Source organism: Orcinus orca, chromosome 4 (assembly GCF_937001465.1).
Source record: "Orcinus orca chromosome 4, mOrcOrc1.1, whole genome shotgun sequence".
NCBI lineage: Eukaryota > Metazoa > Chordata > Mammalia > Artiodactyla > Delphinidae > Orcinus > Orcinus orca.
In genome coordinates, this window is record NC_064562.1 from 71,219,160 (window position 1) to 71,240,875 (window position 21,716).

A 21,716-nucleotide genomic window follows, 5' to 3' on the forward strand; every position below is an offset into this window, starting at 1 on the left:
ACAGATTCAATGCAATCCCTATCAAATTACCAATGGCATTTTTTATGGAACTAGAACAAAAAACTCTTAAAATTTGTATGGAGACAACAAAGACCCCGAATAGCCAAAGCAGTCTTGAGAGTAAAAAATGGAGCTGGAGGAATCAGACTCCCTGACTTTAGAGTATACTACAATGCTACAGTAATCAAGAGAATACAGTACTGGCACAAAAACAGAAATATAGATCAATGGAACAAAATAGAAAGCCCAGAGATAAACCCAGGCACCTATGGTCAACTAATCTATGACAAAGGAGGCAAGGGTATGCAATGGAGAAAAGACAGTCTCTTCAATAAGTGTGCTGGGAAAACTGGACAGCTACATGTAAAAGAATGAAATTAGAACACTCCCTAACACCATACATAAAAATAAATTCAAAATTGATTAGAGACCTAAATTTAGGATGGAACACTATAAAACTCTTAGAGGAAAATATAGGAAGAACACTCTTTGACATAAATCACAGCAAGATCTTTTTTGATCCACCTCCTAGAGTAATGGGAATAAAAACAAAAATAAACAAATGGGACCTAATTAAACTTAGAAGGTTTTGCACAGCAAAGGAAACTACAAACACGACGAAAAGACAGCCCTCAGAATGGGAGAAAATATTTGCCAACGAATCAACGGACAAAGAATTAATCTCCAAAATATATAAACAGCTCTGGCTGCTCAATATTAAGAAAACAAACAACCCAATCCAAAAATGCGCAGAAGACCTAAATAGACATTTCTCCATGGAAGACATACACATGGCCAAGAAGCACATGAAAAGCTGCTCAGCATCACTAACTATTAGAGAAATGGAAATCAAAACTACAATGAGGGCTTCCTTGGTGGCTCAGTGGTTGAGAGTCCACCTGCCGATGCAGGGGACACGGGTTCGTGCCCCGGCCCGGGAAGATCCCACATGCCGCGTAGTGGCTGGGCCCGTGAGCCGTGGCCATTGAGCCTGTGCGTCCGGAGCCTGTGCTCCGCAATGGGAAAGGCCACAACAGTGAGAGGCCCACTTGCCGAAAAAAAAAAAAACTACAATGAGGTTATCACCTCACACCAGTTAGAATGAGCATAATCAGAAAATCTACAAACAACAAATGTTGGAGAGGTTGTGGAGAAAAGGAAACCCTCTTGCACTGTTGGTGGGAATGTAAATTTATACAGCCACTATGTAGAACAGTATGGAGGTTCCTTAAAGAACTAAGAATAGAATTACCATATGACCCAGCAATCCCACTACTGGGCATATACCCAGAGAAACCAATAATTCGAAAAGACACATGCACCCCAATGTTCTTTACAGCACTATTTACAATAGCCAGGTCACGGAAGCAACCTAAATTCCCATCGACAGACGAATTGATAAAGAAGATGTGGTACATATATACAATGGAATATTAGCCATAAAAAGGAACAAAATTGGGTCATTTGTAGAGATGTGGATGGATCTAGAGACTGTCATACAGAGTGAAGTAAGTCAGAAAGAGAAAAACAAATATCGTATATTAATGCATACATATGGAACCTAGAAAAATGGTACAGATGAACCAGTTTGCAAGGCAGAAACAGAGACACAGATGTAGAGAACAAATGTATGGACACCAAGGGGGGAAAGTGGGGGTTGGGGCAGGGGTGGGATGAACTGGGAGATTGGGATTGACATGTATACACTAATATGTATAAAATGGATAACTAATAAGAACCTGCTGTTTAAAAAAATAAAAGAAAATTCAACAATTCAAAAAATAAAAATCTAAAGAAAGCCTATGGAAGGAAGGTAACTTCAGAAAAGAATGCTGCAAACTTTTAAAAAATAAATGAAAATAGGTCTGTGTCTTTATTCCTGTCTTCTTGAATTCCAGACCTACTAGAGAATGGACTTGAGGATATGGGGAGGGGGAAAGGTAAGCTGTGACAAAGCGAGAGAGAGGCATGGACATATATACACTAACAAACGTAAGGTAGATAGCTAGTGGGAAGCAGCCGCATAGCACAGGGAGATCAGCTCGGTGCTTTGTGATCGCCTGGAGGGGTGGGATAGGGAGGGTGGGAGGGAGGGAGACGCAAGAAGGAAGAGATATGGGAACATATGTATATATATAACTGATTCATTTTGTTGTAAAGCAGAAACTAACAAATAAATAAATAAATAAATAAATAAAAATAAATGAAAATAAATTTTTAAAATTCTTTCTCACAGCCCCTTTATTTAATTGCCTATTATACAAAAAGATCTGATTTCAGTGGACAGCAGATAAAAACATGTAAATATGAACATTTGTGATTTGACATTACTTACAAAGTATTTTCATAAAATATATTAATTTAAACATTTTTGAAAATTTTTGGCATGCCATTAACAACTGTTTTATTGCAAGATATTATCCTATACCTACATGCACATTTTAGCACATTGTTAAGTTAGAGATCTTGGCAATTACTAAAAAATGAAGCATTTCACACTTCTAAGCACTGTATTTTTTCTCAAAATTAATACTTCAGTTAGTCTGAAATTGCCCTGTTTTGATCTCTACTTCTGATTAATCATGCCTGCTTCCTCCAAAACCCTATCTCTCAGAGTCCCAAACTGGTACATTGAGACCAGAAAGATTTGTTAGAGTCAGATTAGAAGGGCTTTTGAATGCTAGATGGAGAATTTGGAAATTTTTTTCCATAGGCAGTAGGTATCTATTAACTTTTTGTTCAGAGAAACATGATCAAAGTGATATTTTCTGATATTTCATGTGAGTACATAGAAGTCAAAGGGAGCACTTAAAAAATATATGAACCATATTCCAGCAGATTTGAATCAAATAGGTGAGTGTTGGATGAAATAAAAAGTAATGCATGGGGAGAAACACAAAAATATTTGGTGATTAAGTGTAAGTAGGGGTTAAGAAAAATTCAGTGCTGCTTAAAAGAAACCAGAAAAAGATAAAATGCATCTGGTTTGTTGGTTTGATTTATGGTATGTTTATTTATTGATGCTTTTTTTTTTAATGCCATTAGGGGTGGATGTGGTATAAGGGTCGATTTTAAACATGTTTATTTTTATGTGAAAATAAAATCCAAGTAAAGGGAATAGAGTTTGTTTTTTTTAATAGAATGATCCTCTGAAGACAAATAATAGTTGGAGATATAAATGTGGGACTCTTCAGCTTATAGTTAACTGATGCCATGAGCAAAGAAATATCTATGAGAGGTAGGGAGAAAAAGAGGTAGAAAGGGAGAAAGATGGAAAGAGATAGAAAGAGAGATGGAAAGAAGTGGGAAGGATTAAGAACCAGCATTCATCAGGAATTGCTCACACATAAAATGTTGGAAGAGAATTCAGAGCCTATAGAACTGACAAAGCAGTGCTTCAGAGTGGGAAAAAGAGAAAACAGCTCATCTGATGTATAGAAACAAGAGAAGAGTTTAAAGGGCGGAGTGTGTGTTCAACAAGGTCAAATACCTCATTATAGTGTACGGTAAGGTAAATGGAGAAGTACTCATTACATATGGCAAATATATCATGCATAGAACTCAAAGGCAGAAGAGAGGTTTCAGAGTAAATTTAGTAATGTTGGTTCTCAGAAGATGAAGCTGGTTCTAGATAACTCAGTCAAGATGCTGAAAAATAAGAGAGAATAAGAATGACAAAACAGGAGATAATATGTATATGTAATATCTTCCATTTAAATAAGGCTGGCAATAGTTGAAGCACTATGCTAAGTGTTATCTCTAAACAGAAATATAATGATCCAGGGAAATTATCCCTAACTGGAGATTAATGAAATGAGACTTTACAAGGTTAAATAATTTGCCTTAACCCAAATGTATAGTAAATGTTGGACCTGTTTTCAAATTCAGTTTGAACTAATAATAGCAGTAAGTTTATGTATAAGAATTTGTTCTCTCCAAGAGAAATTATCTGTAGCCTTGTAAGTAGAAGAGAGGTAGTCTGTAAGGAAATGATAATCACTTCTGGAGGGAGATCTGTTGTTTTTTGGGGGTTTTTTTTTGTTGTTTTTGCAGTACGCGGGCCTCTCACTGCTGTGGCCTCTCCCGTTGCGGAGCACAGACTTCGGACGTGCAGGCCCAGCGGCCATAGCTCACGGGCCCAGCCGCTCCGCGGCATGTGGGATCCTCCAGGACCGGGGCACGAACCCGTGCCCCCTGCATCGGCAGGTGGACTCTCAACAACTGTGCCACCAGGGAAGCCCCTGGAGGAAGATCTTTAAAGATCATTATCTTGGAAGAGACAAGAAAGATTCTAACAGGGGTGTTAGGTAAAGCAAAAGAAGGGTATAGAGTTGTATTTAACCATGGAGTTCAGACTTGATCACTCTCTTTTATCTATAAAGTTTAACATTTCTAAAATGTGGGAAGTTAGCATGGATTAGTCTACTGAGAAAATGAGGAAGACTCATTATGGGGATGACTTTGTAAGGAAATTAAAAGAGAGAATCAAAAGCTTTGGAGCACAAATGAAATAACATTGAACTTATTTGGACCAAATTTGAGTGTTTTTCTCTAGAAACAGTGCCACCTGCCAAAAAGAAAGTTGACTGAGAAAATAAGTAATTTGAATTTAGAAATTAATAAAGCAAATCTTGGGGAAGGCTACTACTAGTGATAGTGGGGTAGCTTTGCCCTACTACATTTATACTGTTCACCAGGAATAAATTCTCTACCACAGACCTCAGCATCAGAGGATAGGAAAAAACAGGGTAAAGGGACCTTGAATTGCAACTATTATTATCCAAGAAGAGGGAGGGGAAGAGTATAGATTTCTATTGTAAGTAGTAATTTTCCTCATACATGAACCACTAGTTGCCGATATTGAGCTCTTGAAGACTGATCTGAAAGGGCTGAAAATGTAGATCAGTGTAAGACGGTTGTCAGAGAGTCAGTCAATTTTGGTTAAAAGAATCAATGATGAGGTGACAAGACTAGAAACGGTAGCATTTAAATGTCCCAAAACTATTGATAGGGCCAAGATCATGTAAGAGACTGTGAAAAACAAAACATGGGGATGCATAATTGTTATTAGTTTTGGTGACTTAAAATTTGTTATCATGCCACTCTGAATTTATCAAAATGATAATGTCATTAAACAATACGTATGCTAAGTTATCCTTTTGAGGGTTTCTTGAGAACATTAATAAAATTATTTTGTTCTATAAGTTTCTTATTTTAATCAACTTAGCTATCAGCATAAAAGAAAAAGTCCCTTGCTTTTTTAGGTACAACTATCTAATTATGTCCATATTCCTCTTATGATAGTAATTGTGTTATTAAAATATAAAATATTTCATCTAAATTCATGTATTTAAAAAAGACCATGTAAACTAATCTTACTGTAGATACAAAGTTCTAAATGTATGCCTTGATATTTTTGAAAAAGCGTTCCTACTAATAAAGTATATTTAGTGATTATATTCTGCTTGAAATTATAGTTTTTGAAATTATAGTTTTTAAAATTATATTCAAAATAGTGATATCATACGAGGTCATAGCCACATCATTTTGGACATTTCAACCTATATCTATAAGAGAAAGTCCTATCTAATATAATGATACTTTTTTTTCCTAGAGAACAGCCACATGCAAACTCTAAAAATGTCAAATCTCATATACTTAGCACCTATTTAGGAGGTGTTTGAAATCAAAAACAAAATTCCATTTTGTCTTGCAAACCTAAGATTGCTAAATTAATACTATACAAACAATGACATTCTTTTTTATGATAAGGAAATAATCAGTGACTTAGTGGTTCTTTCAAATTTCCATTTGGAGAATAAATATTTTCTCCTAAAGATGTCTTTTCAATTACACACCATTGAGAAGAGATATAAGGGGAAATCTCAGCCAAGTGTGGGTGAATTGCTTAAACCTTGCATTAATTACTGACTATTAAGCAGCTCTTATTTGAATGCATATGATCCCTGTAACCACAGGCTACATTTTCTCTTGTCTCCTATCAGCAGTTGCAGCATCCAGTGATCAAAGCCAGATTCCTATAATTGCTGTGTCTGTGACAGTGGGAGTCATTTTGTTGGCAGTGGTTATTGGCTTCCTCCTCAGTGGAAGGTAAGACAGGAAGCTGTGCTTCTGAACTTTTGCAGCTGATCTCTTCCTTACCTTGATCTGACCATTTGGCTATTAAGCACATCCTGAAACAAATGAGGCGAGCAATATATCAGTAGATAACCTGTATGTAGGATGTATTTCTCAAGCTTTACCTTGTCCATGTTAGTGCTAACTTTTAAGCGCACAATTCCTCTTTTCCAGGTATACTCTCTACACAGAATAGTATTAACTTGTTATTATTTATTATGTTGTTAATATAACCATATCTTTTTCTGATATAGTTTATTTTAACGTAAATTTTATTTTTCCTCTCAAAAGTATTGACATATCCTCTCAAAAGCTTCAATTTTAGTGTTTGGGAAGGCCTGTGTCTGTGTCTGATATTTTAGAAGAATAAAACTAATAATTCTAGTTAGCCAGAGTTCTACCTAACAGGGTGATGGATACAAAGTAGACACACCCGCAAACAAGCATTTTGACAAATAACCACCCTTTTTTTATGGTTGCATTTATTTTCAGCTTCTGAATGATTTCAACCTGAATACATCAATCATAGTGTATACTGATTTAAAGTGAATTTTATTGAATGTTATATCAATAGATACATTAATATGTGTATTACCTATCTACATTTTTCATTTTGAACAAACATAAAAGAGGTAGAGCCCCAGCAAGAGCTTATGTAGAAGGTATCTCCTGACATTGAGCTGAGCATAATAAACCTTCCTGAAAAAATAAACAAATAAGAGCATGAGTGTGTTCTACTCCTATAACAAATGTATTTTCATTTTTCATCCAGGCCACTATTAGAAGGGATATTCTGTAATGAGAGCTGTCAATTTGAAAATGTTTTGGTGTTAGACTATTATAGAAAATCTCATGAAAATCTTCATGAAGATATTTAAACCTGCACAAATATACAAAAATATACTATAAGGTCCAAAAAAAGTCATGAAATCAATATTCATATTGATTTTGTACTGTTTTACTCATTTACTTTTGACTCTTCAGCACCTATTCAACTCATAAATATATAGAGTTAGACATTTTCAATATACTGCATATTGTATTCTGAAAAGATTTATGACTACATCCTTAAATTACAGTAGTGACATTTTATTTTAATAAAACACTGTTGCTTCCTTTGAACATCCTTTCTCTTTTCTGAAAATTCCCTTTCTTCTAGTTCTTGTTCATTTGAGTGTTGAAAGTTTTCCTAAGAAATCATTGCTTACTTTTAATGTTAGAATAGCAGTGACACATTTTTAGAATTGCTAAATTCTAAATTCTTCCCACAAACTGGGAAACAGTTTGTGTTCTGTTGAGGACAGCCAGCCCTCCCCACTCAGAGGCTGGCTAGCTTGTGCCCCACTGATCTGTTCCCTCTGAAGTCACTTTGGGAGAATGCTCTACCATTGTCCCTGCTTTCTGGAAGATAAGCTAATTCCACCAGTCTTGTCATAAAAACTTTGCTCAGGTTTCGATCAAGTAAGATAATTGAATTGAGTGAATTGTAACTACTAAGAAAACTACCACAAGATAATGTGTCTTTTCTACCCCAGAAGAGTGGATAACTATGATACATTTGCAAAGCTGGTTTGTAATATCATTATTTACTTCTGAGAAATGGTTGGCCTCTTCCTTTCCAATAAATCCGGAAGTGTTAGTTATATTTAGGGACATGGGGATTATAAGAAGATATTATTTATTGGGTCCACTGAATAAAAATGGAGGAAAGAGCAGATGTCTAAAGGCCAATAAATTTGTGTTTGAAGGTTTATTAAAGAACAAATAAAGTATAGGAAGTATTTTATTGTAGACTTAGCACACTTTATCTGTTTAACCTAAGTATTGTTAATGTGAATTTACTGATGACATTCAGCTAAGGATTCTCGCTTACCTATATATGAATCAGCCCCTGCCCCCCCCCATTTTTTCCCTAATGCATACAAAATTGACTTAAAAGCAATTCACTTCGTTACACCTGCAGCATTAGACAAAGTGAGAGAAGGTTCAATCTACCTACTATTTGGTAGCTGAAGAAGAGTATAGCTTTAGCACACACATACACACACACACACACACACACAGACACCCAGACACACACACACACATAAATTCCATATCTATCTGAAAATACCATAGAAGAATAACTAAATTTTAGTATATAGAAATGTTTAGTGTATTTCTCAGTTAAATAAAAATGACATCTATACCCAAAAGGCAAAGCTTAATTTTCAGCATAACTAAACCCAAGACATGGTAAAATAATTTTGAATCTACTGTCTTACGGAAGTATATTACTTTTTAAAAATAGCAATACCTTACAAATTGTGCATTGCTTATTCACTTTAATTTTTTTTCTTAATTACACAGACTGTGATGCTGAGACTAGGAATTTGCAATTTAAAGGAAAATACACTTTACTAAAAATCAATTTGAGATTTATATTTTTTTTACCAGCAAATTCTTTGCACCAAACTTTTACTTCATTTTGTTGAATGCACATTCTTGAATTTCAAGGGCATTTGTCTTATGATAGAAATATATTTGGCCAAACAAAGAAAAGTTTGGACCAAATAGAAAAGAGCTGGCCAAGTGGTAGATTTTAATCCAATCAATAATCACATTAAATGTGAATAATCTAAATATACCAATTAAAAAGAGACTGTCAGTTTAAATAAAAAGGCAAAACCCAACTAGATGCTGCCTACAGGCAAAGATGACGGTGAAGTTGTAAATGGGGTGTACATATTTGGGGGTTTTGGGGTTATTGATTTGGGTGGTAGTTGTACAAAGTATTTCCTTTGTAATTGCTTGTTAAACTCCATTTTATATACTTGATATGTATATTCCCAATAAATAAATAAAGTTAACTGGCAATCAAAAGAAAAAAAAGAAATATATTTGGCCATTTTATTTTACTTTTCATAAACAGGTTATTTTATGTTTGTATTATATAAACATACTTATTCAAAAACTAAACGATATGATTCTAGAAAGGCTTTTCCTATCTCATTCAAGGCAATGAGCTTCGCAATATTTGTTGGGACTAAGAAAATTGAACCTACCTCTTAGTACATAGAGTATACTGATTAACTAAGTAAAGTTTTGTCAAATAAAAGAAAAACTAAATGAAGAGATGTGAACAAAGCCTAACACAAATTTGGGAATTATCTTTAAGCAATAGCAAATTATTGAAAAAAAAGGCTTTTCTGGGAATGTTCTAAGGACACTGAATTATATATACTTCTCCCTCTTCACTGTGCTAAAATATGATTGATAAACACACAAAAACATAATAACACTTAGACTCCACTCTCACTTTGAACTTACTCTCTTATATCACCTTTTAACCTCTTGAATATATTATAAACCAGATATTCGCTCTTACGTAAAATGTCTTTTAATTACAAATAATTTAACTCAGTGATGATATAGACTTAATTCTGATATATTGCAAATATATTACTATCCTCTGTATGTAATATTCATTGAAAATTTATATCATCATTTGGGCTCAGAAGCAGCTATGTATTGAAAGTACGTATTCACTGGCAATTTGAATTTTTATTCAGACCAAAGGAAAAAAATCAGGAATATAACACATTGAATACTATGAGAATAATCTATTTCAAAGAAAGCAATAAACTTTTTTATTCTAAAATACATTGAAAATGAAAAATAAATTAAATATAGAGACTTTCTAATCTTTTTAGGCTAAAATTGATTATGCAGAAACTTCTTGGAGTCTTCTTACCTAGATACAGTTAAAATAAAATAGACAAGTATTGATCCTGAAGGGAGAAAGTTCTATTTAAAAAATGACAAAGAATTGTAACATCTTAGGATTCTATCAGTTTGGGAAATCATGTGACCGTCTTGTTTAAAGGTGCTAAATATTCCGTAGAGCATTTTCTGCAGGTTTCAGACTATCCTTTTTACTTTCTTTTCTATTACTTGTAAATGGTGTTTTCATGGGACTACAAAATAATTGACTTGTTCTCAGCAAACTATGAGCTAATTACCCTGGGCTGAATATAAATTAAACCTCCTAATATGCACAGCGTGTTGTAATTGTTTTTTGTTTTTTTGTAATTGTTTTTTAATTTTTCATCAGTAATGACACTGCACATTGATAACTTTCTTATTATAACCTAATTTTGTGAGGTTGTCTCTTATATATATGATTTTATAGATATAAATTGTTTAATCAGACTTTCAACCAATGATGTCATCTCCACACTCTTTTAGTTACATGTTTGAGAAAGTCTTCTACTTTGACCTTCTCTTTTTCTTTCCTTTGAAGACAAACATTGATACTATAAGATTGACTTCTTTTCTGTGTCCCTATCTTAAACTTGGGACCTCATTCTGAAAAATGACTACTGGACACTTTCTTAGTCTGATATAAAGCTTAAATTAACAGGATTTAGTTGTATAGGAAAACATCTTTCAGTGTACAGAAACTATTTCTTTGAAACTTGCTCAATATAGACACTCTGGGATAAAAGAATATATTTTAATACTTTGTCTCTTTTATTACTTATGAACTTAATTAAATCTTAAGAAAATTTCAGAGCTTTGCTTTTTTATTTCAATTAATTCCACATGTACACTGAGAGGTTAAAGATACACACATGTTACACACATGCATGCCCACACTTATGTGTACTTATCTTTCATATAAACACAAAAAAGGTAAAGCTGCTTGCCAATTTTAAAATTGGAAAACAAACCCAAAAAAACTAATAGCTCCTGAAGGGGCAGAAGGAATCCTTCAAGATGCTTAGTCTTGGATATGATTCTAAGGCTATTAATATGTGACTTTATTTCTGTGATGTTCCTGATATGATAAATTTAGTCTAAGGAGTGGTTTAATGCCTATAAAAAGGATTAACTATTTTCTAGGCAAAAAATCTTCCCTTGCTTGTTCTGATCATGTTCAAATACTGTGGTTAGACATGCTAAATCCTGTTTCCCTTTGTCTTTCATTAAACAATTGAAACTCAATCGATTTGAAATGTCAAATCGTTTCCTGAGGAAAAAATTCTTCAGAAATCAGTTAATACTGTACTTGGAGGCTAAGTACAAATTTATGTTACTCAGACCATGTCAGAAATTTAGGGGAAAAATAGATTTATGAAAACACTGCTTTTGGGGTTTTTTGTTACTTAAAAATAATATTAAAATTTAGCCTTTTGTAATTTTTTTCAAGTCTCTTAAAGTCTAACATGTTGTAAATGACACACTCTTCCCAATTATCCATTACAAACATATATTGAGCATTTATTGCACATAAAACACCAAGAAAAGTCCCAGGCATTTAAAATAAAAAGGCAATGTCCTTTTTTCAAAGTGTTTCCAAGTTAAATTAGTAGTCTGATAAATGGACAGAATTTCATAAACAGAATTACAACAGCTGGGGTTAAGTAAAAGAGTTTAAGTTGGAATCATTTCCTTCATGATAACTTTTTTTCCTTTGGACCAAAATGATGGTATGATTCATTAATTCAAGAAATATTCGACTTCTTATTAAATGCCTGCCACAGTTCTTATATTAGGGAAAACAATAGCTTGATAGTAAAATATGCTGGACTTAGAAACTTTTCTTCAAGCTCATTTGGAGCCAAATAAAATAATTGTACAGGCATCTTGAATGTAATTATTTAATTCAGACAAATGCCAGAGCTCTGCCCACATTTGATATCAAAGAATAATAGCTTCCAAAGTGAATGATTTTTAAAGGCTATGTAGCATTCTAAAACCATCAGAGAAGCATCTTTCCCTAACAGAAGTAACACAATAATAATATTGATGATAATAAGTTTAATATTGTTTAGCATGAATTACATACTACCTACTACTAGGCACTGTTCCAAGGACTTTACATGTAATATTTTACAACACTATGTCTCAGTATCAGCTCTATATCCAATTTATACTTCATAAAAGTTATCTTCTTGATGTTTCTTGAATCTTGTAAAAATAGTCCAGCTGTAAGGCTTTTGCATTGGCTCTTCATCCTGTCTAAAACTCTTTTGACCCAGAGAACAACATGGTTTCCTCCTTCTTTCTTTGCTCAATCTAATTCTCTCAACTGAGCTGACTAAAATGATGACCCATTATTCCTTCCTCTGCACATCAGGTATCCCTTACCCTGGCTTGTCTCTTATAACACTCATTGCCATTATAATATGTATATCTTATATATATTATAATATATTCGGTGGGCCAAAAGGTTCGTTCGTTTTTTTTTCGCATAAGATGGCTCTAGTAACACTTAGCTGTCTTTAAGTTCATTCAAAACAATTTTGTTAGATTGTATGTTACAGCTGTCAGATCAGCATGCATTAAAAAAAATACATCAAAATTGGTGAATTTTTGTGTAGCCATTTTAATATTGAAGATGGAAGAAAAAAGCAACATTTTTGGCATATTATGCTTTATTACTTCAAGAAAGGTAAAAACGCAACTGAAATACACAAAACGATTTGTGCAGTGTATGGAGAAGGTGCTGTGACTGATCGAACGTGTCAAAAGTGGTTTGCAAAGTTTTGTTCTGGAGATTTCTCGCTGGACGATGCTCCACGGTCGGGTAGACAAGTTAAAGTTAATAGTGATCACATCTAAACAGTCATTGGGAACAATCAATGTTATACCATGAGGGAGATAGCCAACATACTCAAACTATCCAAGTCAAGCCTTGAAAATCATTTGCACCATCTTGGTTATATGAATTGCTTTGATGTTTGTGTTCCACATAGGTTAAGCGAAAAAGACCTTCTTGACCATATTTCCACATGTGATTTTCTACTGAAATGTAATGAAAACATTCTGTTTTTAAAACAAATAGTGACAGGCGATGAAAAGTGGATACTGTACAGCAGTGTGGAATGGAGGGACAAGATCATGGGGCAAGTGAAATGAACACCACCAACCACACCAGAGACCAAGGCCGGTCTTCATCCAAAGAAGGTGATGTTGTGTATATGATGACATTGGAAGGGAGTCCTCTATTATGAGCTCCTTCCAGAAAACCAAACAATTAATTCCAACAAGTACTGCTCCCAATTAGACCAACTGAAAGTGGAACTTGATGAAAAGTGTCCAGAATTAGTCAACAGAAAATGCATAATCTTCCATCAGGATAAGGCAAGACCACATATTTCCTTGATGACCAGGCAAAAACTGTTACAGCTTGGCTAGGAAGTTCTGATTCATCTGCCATATTCACCAGACATTGCACCTTCCAATTTCCACTTATTTCAGGCTTTACAAAATTCTCTTAATAGAAAAAAATTTAATTCCCTGGAAGACTCTAAAAGGCACCTGGAACAGTTCTTTGCTCAAAAAGATAAAAAGTTTTGGGAAGGTGGAATTATGAAGTTGCCTGAAAAATGGCAGAAGGTAGTGGAACAAAAGGCTGAATACAGTGTTCAATAAAGTTCTTGGAGAAAGTGATAAATGTGTCTTTTATTTTTGCTTAAAAAACCAAAGGCACTTTTTGGCCCACCCAATATATGTATTTCTTCTGTTGATTTTTTTGTCTGTCTCCCATACTAGATTATAAGCTCTAAAATGATAGGGATTTTTATCTGTGGGTTCCTGCCCCTTAGAACACTGTCTAGAACATAGATTATATTATATAGTCAGTTAGTGAGGGCCTGGGTCTTGAGCACAGCTCTAACTTTAAGGCATTTGCTCTTCACTGTATAACTTCCCCATGACTTATATCATTCAACTATATGATTTTGGTGAAATTCTGATCTCTTATATGTAAAGCCACTGAATATTTACTACTAAAGATAATAGTATTAACATTTAAGAACCTTCCAAACTGCTATGAATAAAATAACTCTTAGAAATTAAAGTCAGTGATATCTTAACACTAAAGTAAATTAAGGAATACATTAGGTTATAGTGACTTTTCCCTCTATTCTACACTTGGCAATTATACCTGGTAAACTATATCGATTCTAGAATCACATATATCAAATGTCACCAACCCCATGACCATTCCTGATTTTGTGAAAGCTAGTTAATATCACTTTTGTTTTCCCTCAAAAATTGTTTTTCCCAATTGAAATGATTTTAGTTCATCATTTTATATGTGTCTCCCCTGATAGATATGTATTCATGTTGAACACAGATTCTAGTGTAGTTTCTCAATAAATGTCCAATGACTGGATGACTGGAAGAGTGAAGCTGGAGTTGGAGACTATTGAAAACATGCTTCGAACTAGCTTTCCAGCATTATCACTATGTGTTTTTGACCTGGATTCCTTTGGTTGCATATGACAGAAGACAAATTCAAAGTGGTTTTATCCAAAAGATAATTGTAGATCATATAGATGAAAAGTTCCAGAGATTTTTAAAAAATCCAAAGTACAGGCACTTAATAGATCCAAATGGTAAAATATTCTCTGCTATGCAACTGGAGACACATGATTCAAGAATGCTCTGGCACAAATATGGTATTTAAAGGCACTGATCAAAATAAAGCTATTTGGGTAGAACCCTGGGGCTCAGATATGTATTGAGAGATAGAGTGAAGGAGGAAGATCCAGCCAAAGGAGACTGAGAAGGAGTGGTCCATAAAGTAGCAGGAGACCACACAATTGTTGAAGCAGAAGCAGAAATGGTCACCAACTTGAATCTAGCCCCTGCTTTAGAGCTTTTGACCCTTCACTCTCACAGGTGGCACATGCTCTGACAGGAACCTAATACACAGCCCCACGGAGTAAACCAATCAGTAGCACTGAGACCTTAACTAAGGAGAGTATGGGGAATGTATACTGCATGGCAGTACAGTTACAGTTCATGCCTGAACCTGAAGTAGGGTCAGTCTCAGACAACGCACATGAACTAAGAATGAAGAAAGAAGATCTCACGTGGTTTCTTTTTTCATATCCTCTATTTCATCTCTCAATATTTAAACCTCACCCACATGTCAAAACTCACATCAACTGTTCTATCATAAAAACATACTCAGTTCCTTTAGCTGAAGCATTCTCCCCTTCCACTTAAGTCTCAGAACAATATACCAGTATTTCTCATGGAATGTAACACTTTCAACCACAAATTATAGTAAATATGTATTCTTTTCTGCCCTCCAGTAAGTATATAGAGGATAAAGACTTCTGTGGCTCTCCCACATAACCTAATTGAATGAATACCTCATAAATTATTGAATTAAAGATAAATTGAGCATCAATCTCTATTTGAAGTGCTTTGTCTCATTTTTCCCATTAATGTTGATAGTTTGGAAAATGAAAAATGTTAGTAACTCTGACATAAGCACAATAAAATACCTAACCCATAAATGTGCTTTCTTCCTGAAAAATGGAACTTTTTGTGCCATCAGCAAAATAAATGCAATGATATCAAAGAAGTATTGTATAGGAGATAAGAAATCTTCACTAGCTTATATTATTTATTTGACATCTGGGCATCCTAATGCCAGTGTGGTGATGCACATGGTGATATCAATCAGTATTCACTTTTATAAATGATAATGTACATTAATGTAACTGTATTTCCCTCTCAATCTTTTCAAGTTATGGTCAGCATGGATAGTTGATATATTTGGCACCTTTAACAACTAGGATTATGTACTTTCAGACTTGATAAGTTTTGATAAGGATAAGTATTACATTAAAATATTTTAATCAAATACTATTTTATTTTAAAATAATGATAGACAAATATTTGTAATCACACATGCAATCGCTGATTTTAGAAAAGAGCTCATTAAAAACAAATCTCAGTGGTTTAATGATTAGCAATAGATGTGATTTTATAAAACTGTAATAAATCCAGGCATGTATGTTGATTTAATATCTGAGAGTTATCCCTTCTATTTTCTCATGATTATGTGCTTTTTTCTTCAGAATCTGAATCAAAGATAATTAGAGAGCAGATGATAATTTATTAATAACATACAAATGGGGATCAGGGCAGAGCAGTGCCAGAAAGACTAGGGGCATAGCAACAACTAATTGCCCACTGTGGGAAATAAATCGTCCTAGGAAACTGAACCCAAGAGGGTTACTGGCTCAATTGCTCAACATTATTGAACATCCCACCTGCGACTTCTCACAGATCAAACATGTAAACATCACTGCAACTCTCAGGAAGTTATATTGAGGCAAACATTTGGAAGGAAAAACTCTATTTATGGTACTAGAAGCAAGTTAATGTCATTGTTTTGCAAAGAAGAAAATTATTTTAGCAAAGAATCTGGAGACTTTCAGATTTTAAGTACTGTGAAACACAGGACAGGTCAAAAGCCTAACCACAAGAGCTGAATACACTTTTTATTTGAAGCTCCATTTGCCTGAAGCTCCATTTCTTTTAGAATGTGATCCCCACCTGAAAGAGAGAGCATGTTGGCATGCCAGTAGATGCTGGGCTCTGGCGGGAAACTCTGCTAGTTTCTGGGAACCCTACCATGTCTCTCAGAGCCCACAATAGCACAGGCTTTCATAGGAGCCTGATAGCCAGCTCTACAGAGAAGATCAATAGCACTGCCCTATGCCAAAACGTGGACCATCTATTCAACAAAAAATCAGTCAATTTCCTGAGGCATGTCTAGGAATGTAATTATTGCTGAGAAATGAAGCAAATGAACAATAAAATGTTCCAAATGATTTTAAACACCAGGTAAAAGCCACATTTTTCAAGACCTGTGCTCTTTTTTTTAAACTTGCATGAACCTGGAAAGAAATAAATGTCTCTAATGGATTAGCAACTCGGACTCAAACAGCTGAACTCTTTATTATACCATGTGGAAGTATTGACTTGAGATCTGTCTGATGGCTGTGATAGCTATAGTGCTACAAAACATACTATATCCCAATTATCTTGCTTACCAAATTCTTTTACTATCTCTCACCCATTGCTTCTTTCTTCTTTCTTACTCCCCTGACTTTCTAATCTCACAGAAAAATGACATACTTTTCTGTATCAGATCTTTGGCACACATTTGCCGTCAATAGTCTACAGGCATTGTCCACTCTCTTGAGCCATCAGTATTGCGGGTAATGATGTTAGTGAGTTTTAATTATTATTTTATGTTTAATTATATGTTTTTAATTGTTATCTATAAAGACTTATCATCCTGTTCTTGTGGTCTGACACTGGTTTGCTTATCTCCTTGACGGTCATGAGTTCTCTTGATTCAGGGTCAATTGAAAGGCAAGACAGAAGCTTGGGAGCTTATCGTAGGTGCTTTTGTTTTTGTTTTTGCTTCCTCTCCACGCTACCACTTTCATCCTGAGTAGCAAAATATCATCAAGTTGGCAAGTTGAGACCTCTGTGTGGTGATTAGTGGAGGAAAGCTTCTTTGTTTCTTAGGTTTTCTTAGGCCCTTCTTAGACCAACTGCATAACTCCTCTTCAGGGTCCCTCCAGACTAAATATTCCATAGGATTCAAATATTCTCATGTATCTCACAAACACTGCTTCTCCACCTCCAAGAGCCCTCCATGCTTCTGATATTGAGAAATCCTAGTGCTGCTTTCACATTCCTATGCCTATTTCATTTGATTTTCCTGAAGCAAATTTAATAGATATTGGTTTGAACTGATTCTATTCATTGATGATGTACACATTTGCCAACATTTAAAAAAAACTCTACTGGGCTTCCCTGGTGGCGCAGTGGTTGAGAGTCTGCCTGCCGATGCATGGGACACGGGTTCGTGCCCCAGTCATGGAAGATCCCACATGCTGCGGAGCAGCTGGGCCCGTGAGCCATGGCCGCTGAGCCTGCGCGTCCGGAGCCTGTGCTCTGCAACGGGAGAGGCCACAACAGTGAGAGGCCCACGTACCAAAAAAAAAAAAAAAAAAAATGTAAGAATATAAGATTAAGTGAAATATTTTCTATGTTAATATTAATTTTTCCTAGATATACTGGAATTTACCACCAATCCTCACTGATGAACTTGTTTGTGAGATCTCCATATGTACCAGCAACACAGTGCTACATTTTAAGGATACTAAGTTCAGCATAAGTATTTAATCAGTAGATACTAAATTTGTAGAATTATTCTGATTTTCTTTATTTGCTACAAGTAAAATTATCAGGAAAATGCCAATCTATAGGTCCAATCCTCCTCAAAAAACTTTAAGATGAAATTTAGCTACCCAAATGACTAACTTCTATCTCATCATGCCAAAGGTGATGTAAAATCTGTTATCATCAAATCAGCATGAATTCAATATTTACATGATAAGTGATATTGAGCATTGTTTATATACACAGTTTCATGAGACAAATATATGATGAATCAGAATTCTATATTAGCATGACTTTGTATGTTTTCTAATACATAAGGACCTCTTTATTTATTTTGATGTTGATATCTGACTCTCTTTGACCTCCTGTTATTCTAGCTGTTTCAAATGTACTTATGATGCTCTTCTAGATTCACCTCTTCTCTAGTCATTTGGAATGTAAAGGGACAGGACAAACTGGGCCTTTCCTGGAGTCCTAAAGATTTGTAATTAATCATTCCAAACCTGTGCTAGTGTGTACTGTCACTCACCAGCCCCAGAAGGGAAATAGCTATTTTGAATTCCAAGTTGATGTCTATTTTACCACCCAGTATCTTTCTACCCAAGCCCTGAGGCTTCTAAATCTTCATGCAAGAAATGGAAATAGGACGTCCTTCTGTACATCTCAAATATCTGGTTGGAGCCGATGCAGTTTGGCCTATTGGTTCTTATCATTTCCCCAAAGCCAGAGTGACTGAATCCTGCTCTTGCATCTCCAACTCTTTGAAACCCCCCTCACTCTAAGAGGACTCTTAAATAACCTAGCTTGGAAGTCTACTGGGGGTCATCTCAGTACAATATGTCCTAAAGTGAAACTCACTATCAATCCTGCTTCTATCTTTCCACACACTGCATTTTGTCTCCTTAGACCTCAAATATTCAACTTGCTGAACTATTTCAGCTATATCCTAAAATATCTCCAGAGATTACATTAATGGCCATTTCCTTAGATGAACATCCTGATTTTTTGACTTTATCAAGACCTCTTGCTGTCTGCCTTTCCTATACATTTCAGTTGATTTTTTACATTGAATATTACATAGTTGGCATGGTTACAGTTATTGTCCTAATTTCTTACTAGCTGCTATTTCATTTATGTATGCATATTTAAATTTTATGATAAAAATTATATAGAACATTCAAGACAAAATGTAGAAAAAAAATTAGTCATAAATATCTACCAGAGGTAATCAATATTAATATTTTGCCATATATATTTAAAATATTTTATATATATATTTGAGTTCAACTAATATAGATTTGTTTTCTGTTTTTCTTTGATTAACATTGTAATACAAAAATTTCCTCTGTAATTGGAAATATTTTAAAAGCAAAAATTTATTGCTTCTTTGATATCTAACCTTTCCCGTATGCTTTTCCTTTTGTTTTGTTCATTTGTTTTCTTTTATTGTGTTGGTTTAGGGGAAGGGGGTTGTTATTTTTTATCTCTAATGTTCTTAGAACACATTTGTATAATTCAAAGTAAGGGTCAATGAATATGAATATTTTAAAGGCTGTTGATACATATTGACAAATGGCCCTCCTGAATCATAGTACCAATTACTATTCCCCCCAACAGTGAATGAAATTGCCTGGTGGTTCACAAACTAGTCAATCTCTGCTAATTTAATAGGAAAAAAATAGTTCTGTGTTTTTAATTGAATTTCTTTATATTTTTGAGATTTAATAGGATCATTAATATATTTGCAATAAGTATATAGTCATTAGCTATTTTATTACCTATTTTGTAAATTAGGTGTACATGCTCTTTACCCATTTATGCTAGTGGGATCTTAGCTTTTCATATAGTGAAAATATATCATTAGAAGTAGCAAGATTTTTTTGCTTTTCAATAATATTTATTTTACATGGGATACAAAGAATGTTAATTTTATGGGGTTGGGGCTCTAAATTGATATTTTCTATAGATTTATATAAGTACCAGCACTGTTTATCACCCTCTCCTGATACTGTTATAGGTCTCTACATGTAGCATATACTAAATAAGTGTCTATGTAGGAATTCTTTTATCTATACGCCTCTGGGCTATCAAAGCTGTTCTTCTAGTTGATGCCAGGATCATATTAGTTTAAGTATTATAATTTAACCATATTTTTCAATGTTTGTTCAGGCAAATTCATATTGGGAAATCACATATGGTCATAATTATAAATATTTGACATAAATACTTTTGCGTGTATATATACACACACACATATACATGTATACACCATTGCATGCATATAAAGCAATTTTAATCATAATTAACCACTGTTATGTTACATATTGAATATGTGCATAATGTATTAAAATAGTTAACATTTATCACCCTTGTATTTAATTTTAAACACAACTACCATAATATATGATTTTGGTACTCCTGACCAATACTAATAGAAAACAAAATATATTTACATGGAATTTGAATAGTTCGATATGAAAATGAACCTTTAGCTTTCTTTTAAATCATTCTCATAATTAATTCAATTCTCATAATTTGCTTACCACAAAATATACACATTCCTTCTGTTTTAATAATTTCAGTGTACTTCCCCAGTTACTTTAATTTTTTGTGAGTTATGTAATTAAATTAAAACATTAGTCCTGGTTTCTCTACCTTATAAGTTTAATGCTGATAGATGTGATTCAACTTTGGAAAAATATTTAACAGCCACAATGGAGGGAGCTAAATAAATCAGAACTTAAATATTTGGCTTATTTCTTTGAATAATCTCTTCCCTTTTTTTGACCCACTCATATTTTTAATTAATATTACACTTTCATTAAGACAAAGGAATGTGTGAAACAAATGTTACTATCAGAACTGTGTGTAAATATTCTATTTTTTTTAAGCTGGCAAAATTAGCATCCTTTTTTTTTGCAACTTTATTTTCTCCTGCTTTTTCCTTTTTACTCCTCTCAAAATAAATTAAAACCTAAAATAGATAAGGATAGATAAGCACAATCAAGTTAGTCGTATGCTCCTCTCGAAGAAGCATTGCAGATAGACTGATTCAGCTATAAAATGACTGGGAAGGAGAAGTTCAGAGGAAGGAGCTTGTAGTCACTTTCAGCTTCTAGAAATGGAGGAAATTGATGTTTGCTCAGTGGAGGTGTCATTACTGCAGGAGAAACACATAATTCAGTACTTTGTATATTAACACTATTATTGTGCCAGAACAGAACAAAGATAGTGGTTGACTGCAAAAATGAATCTATGTAATTTCCCTTTATTGAACTAGTAAAGGTGATCTCTTCTGTGGAAATAAACAAAAAGACACCCAAATTAAAACAAGCAAAGGCTATTTATTAAGAGCTTGCTATAGCAAGGGAATCAGCCACCATCACCTGAATTTGGCAGAGACCCAAAGGCAGGCAGAGGAGTGTAAAAGCTTTATAATGAAAAAAAGGAAGGCTTCAGGTATGCCCTGATTGGAGGTTATTGGCCTGTGGTAGTTGGAGGTGAGCTAACCAGAAGTGGGGCATCCTATGTGATTGATTAGGCTTCCTCTAGTTGGTCCTAAGTTGGAAGTACAGGCAAAAATTAGG

At 34.3% G+C, this 21,716-nt stretch overlaps 1 protein-coding gene across 12 annotated transcripts in view; it reads left to right on the forward strand.

The window, feature by feature from the left end:
- Positions 1-21,716, forward strand: part of EPHA5 (EPH receptor A5) — a 330,528-nt gene that overhangs the window by 239,185 nt on the left and 69,627 nt on the right. For 8 of the 12 annotated variants that reach the window (XM_033425564.2, XM_012532520.2, XM_033425566.2 and 5 more), the window contains one exon: positions 6,006-6,111. In XM_033425564.2, the coding sequence (XP_033281455.1) occupies positions 6,006-6,111 (106 nt within the window). The remainder of the gene's footprint in view (positions 1-6,005; positions 6,112-21,716) is intronic. The other 4 variants (XM_033425565.2, XM_004268351.3, XM_049709297.1 and 1 more) reach the window with 1 other exon arrangement.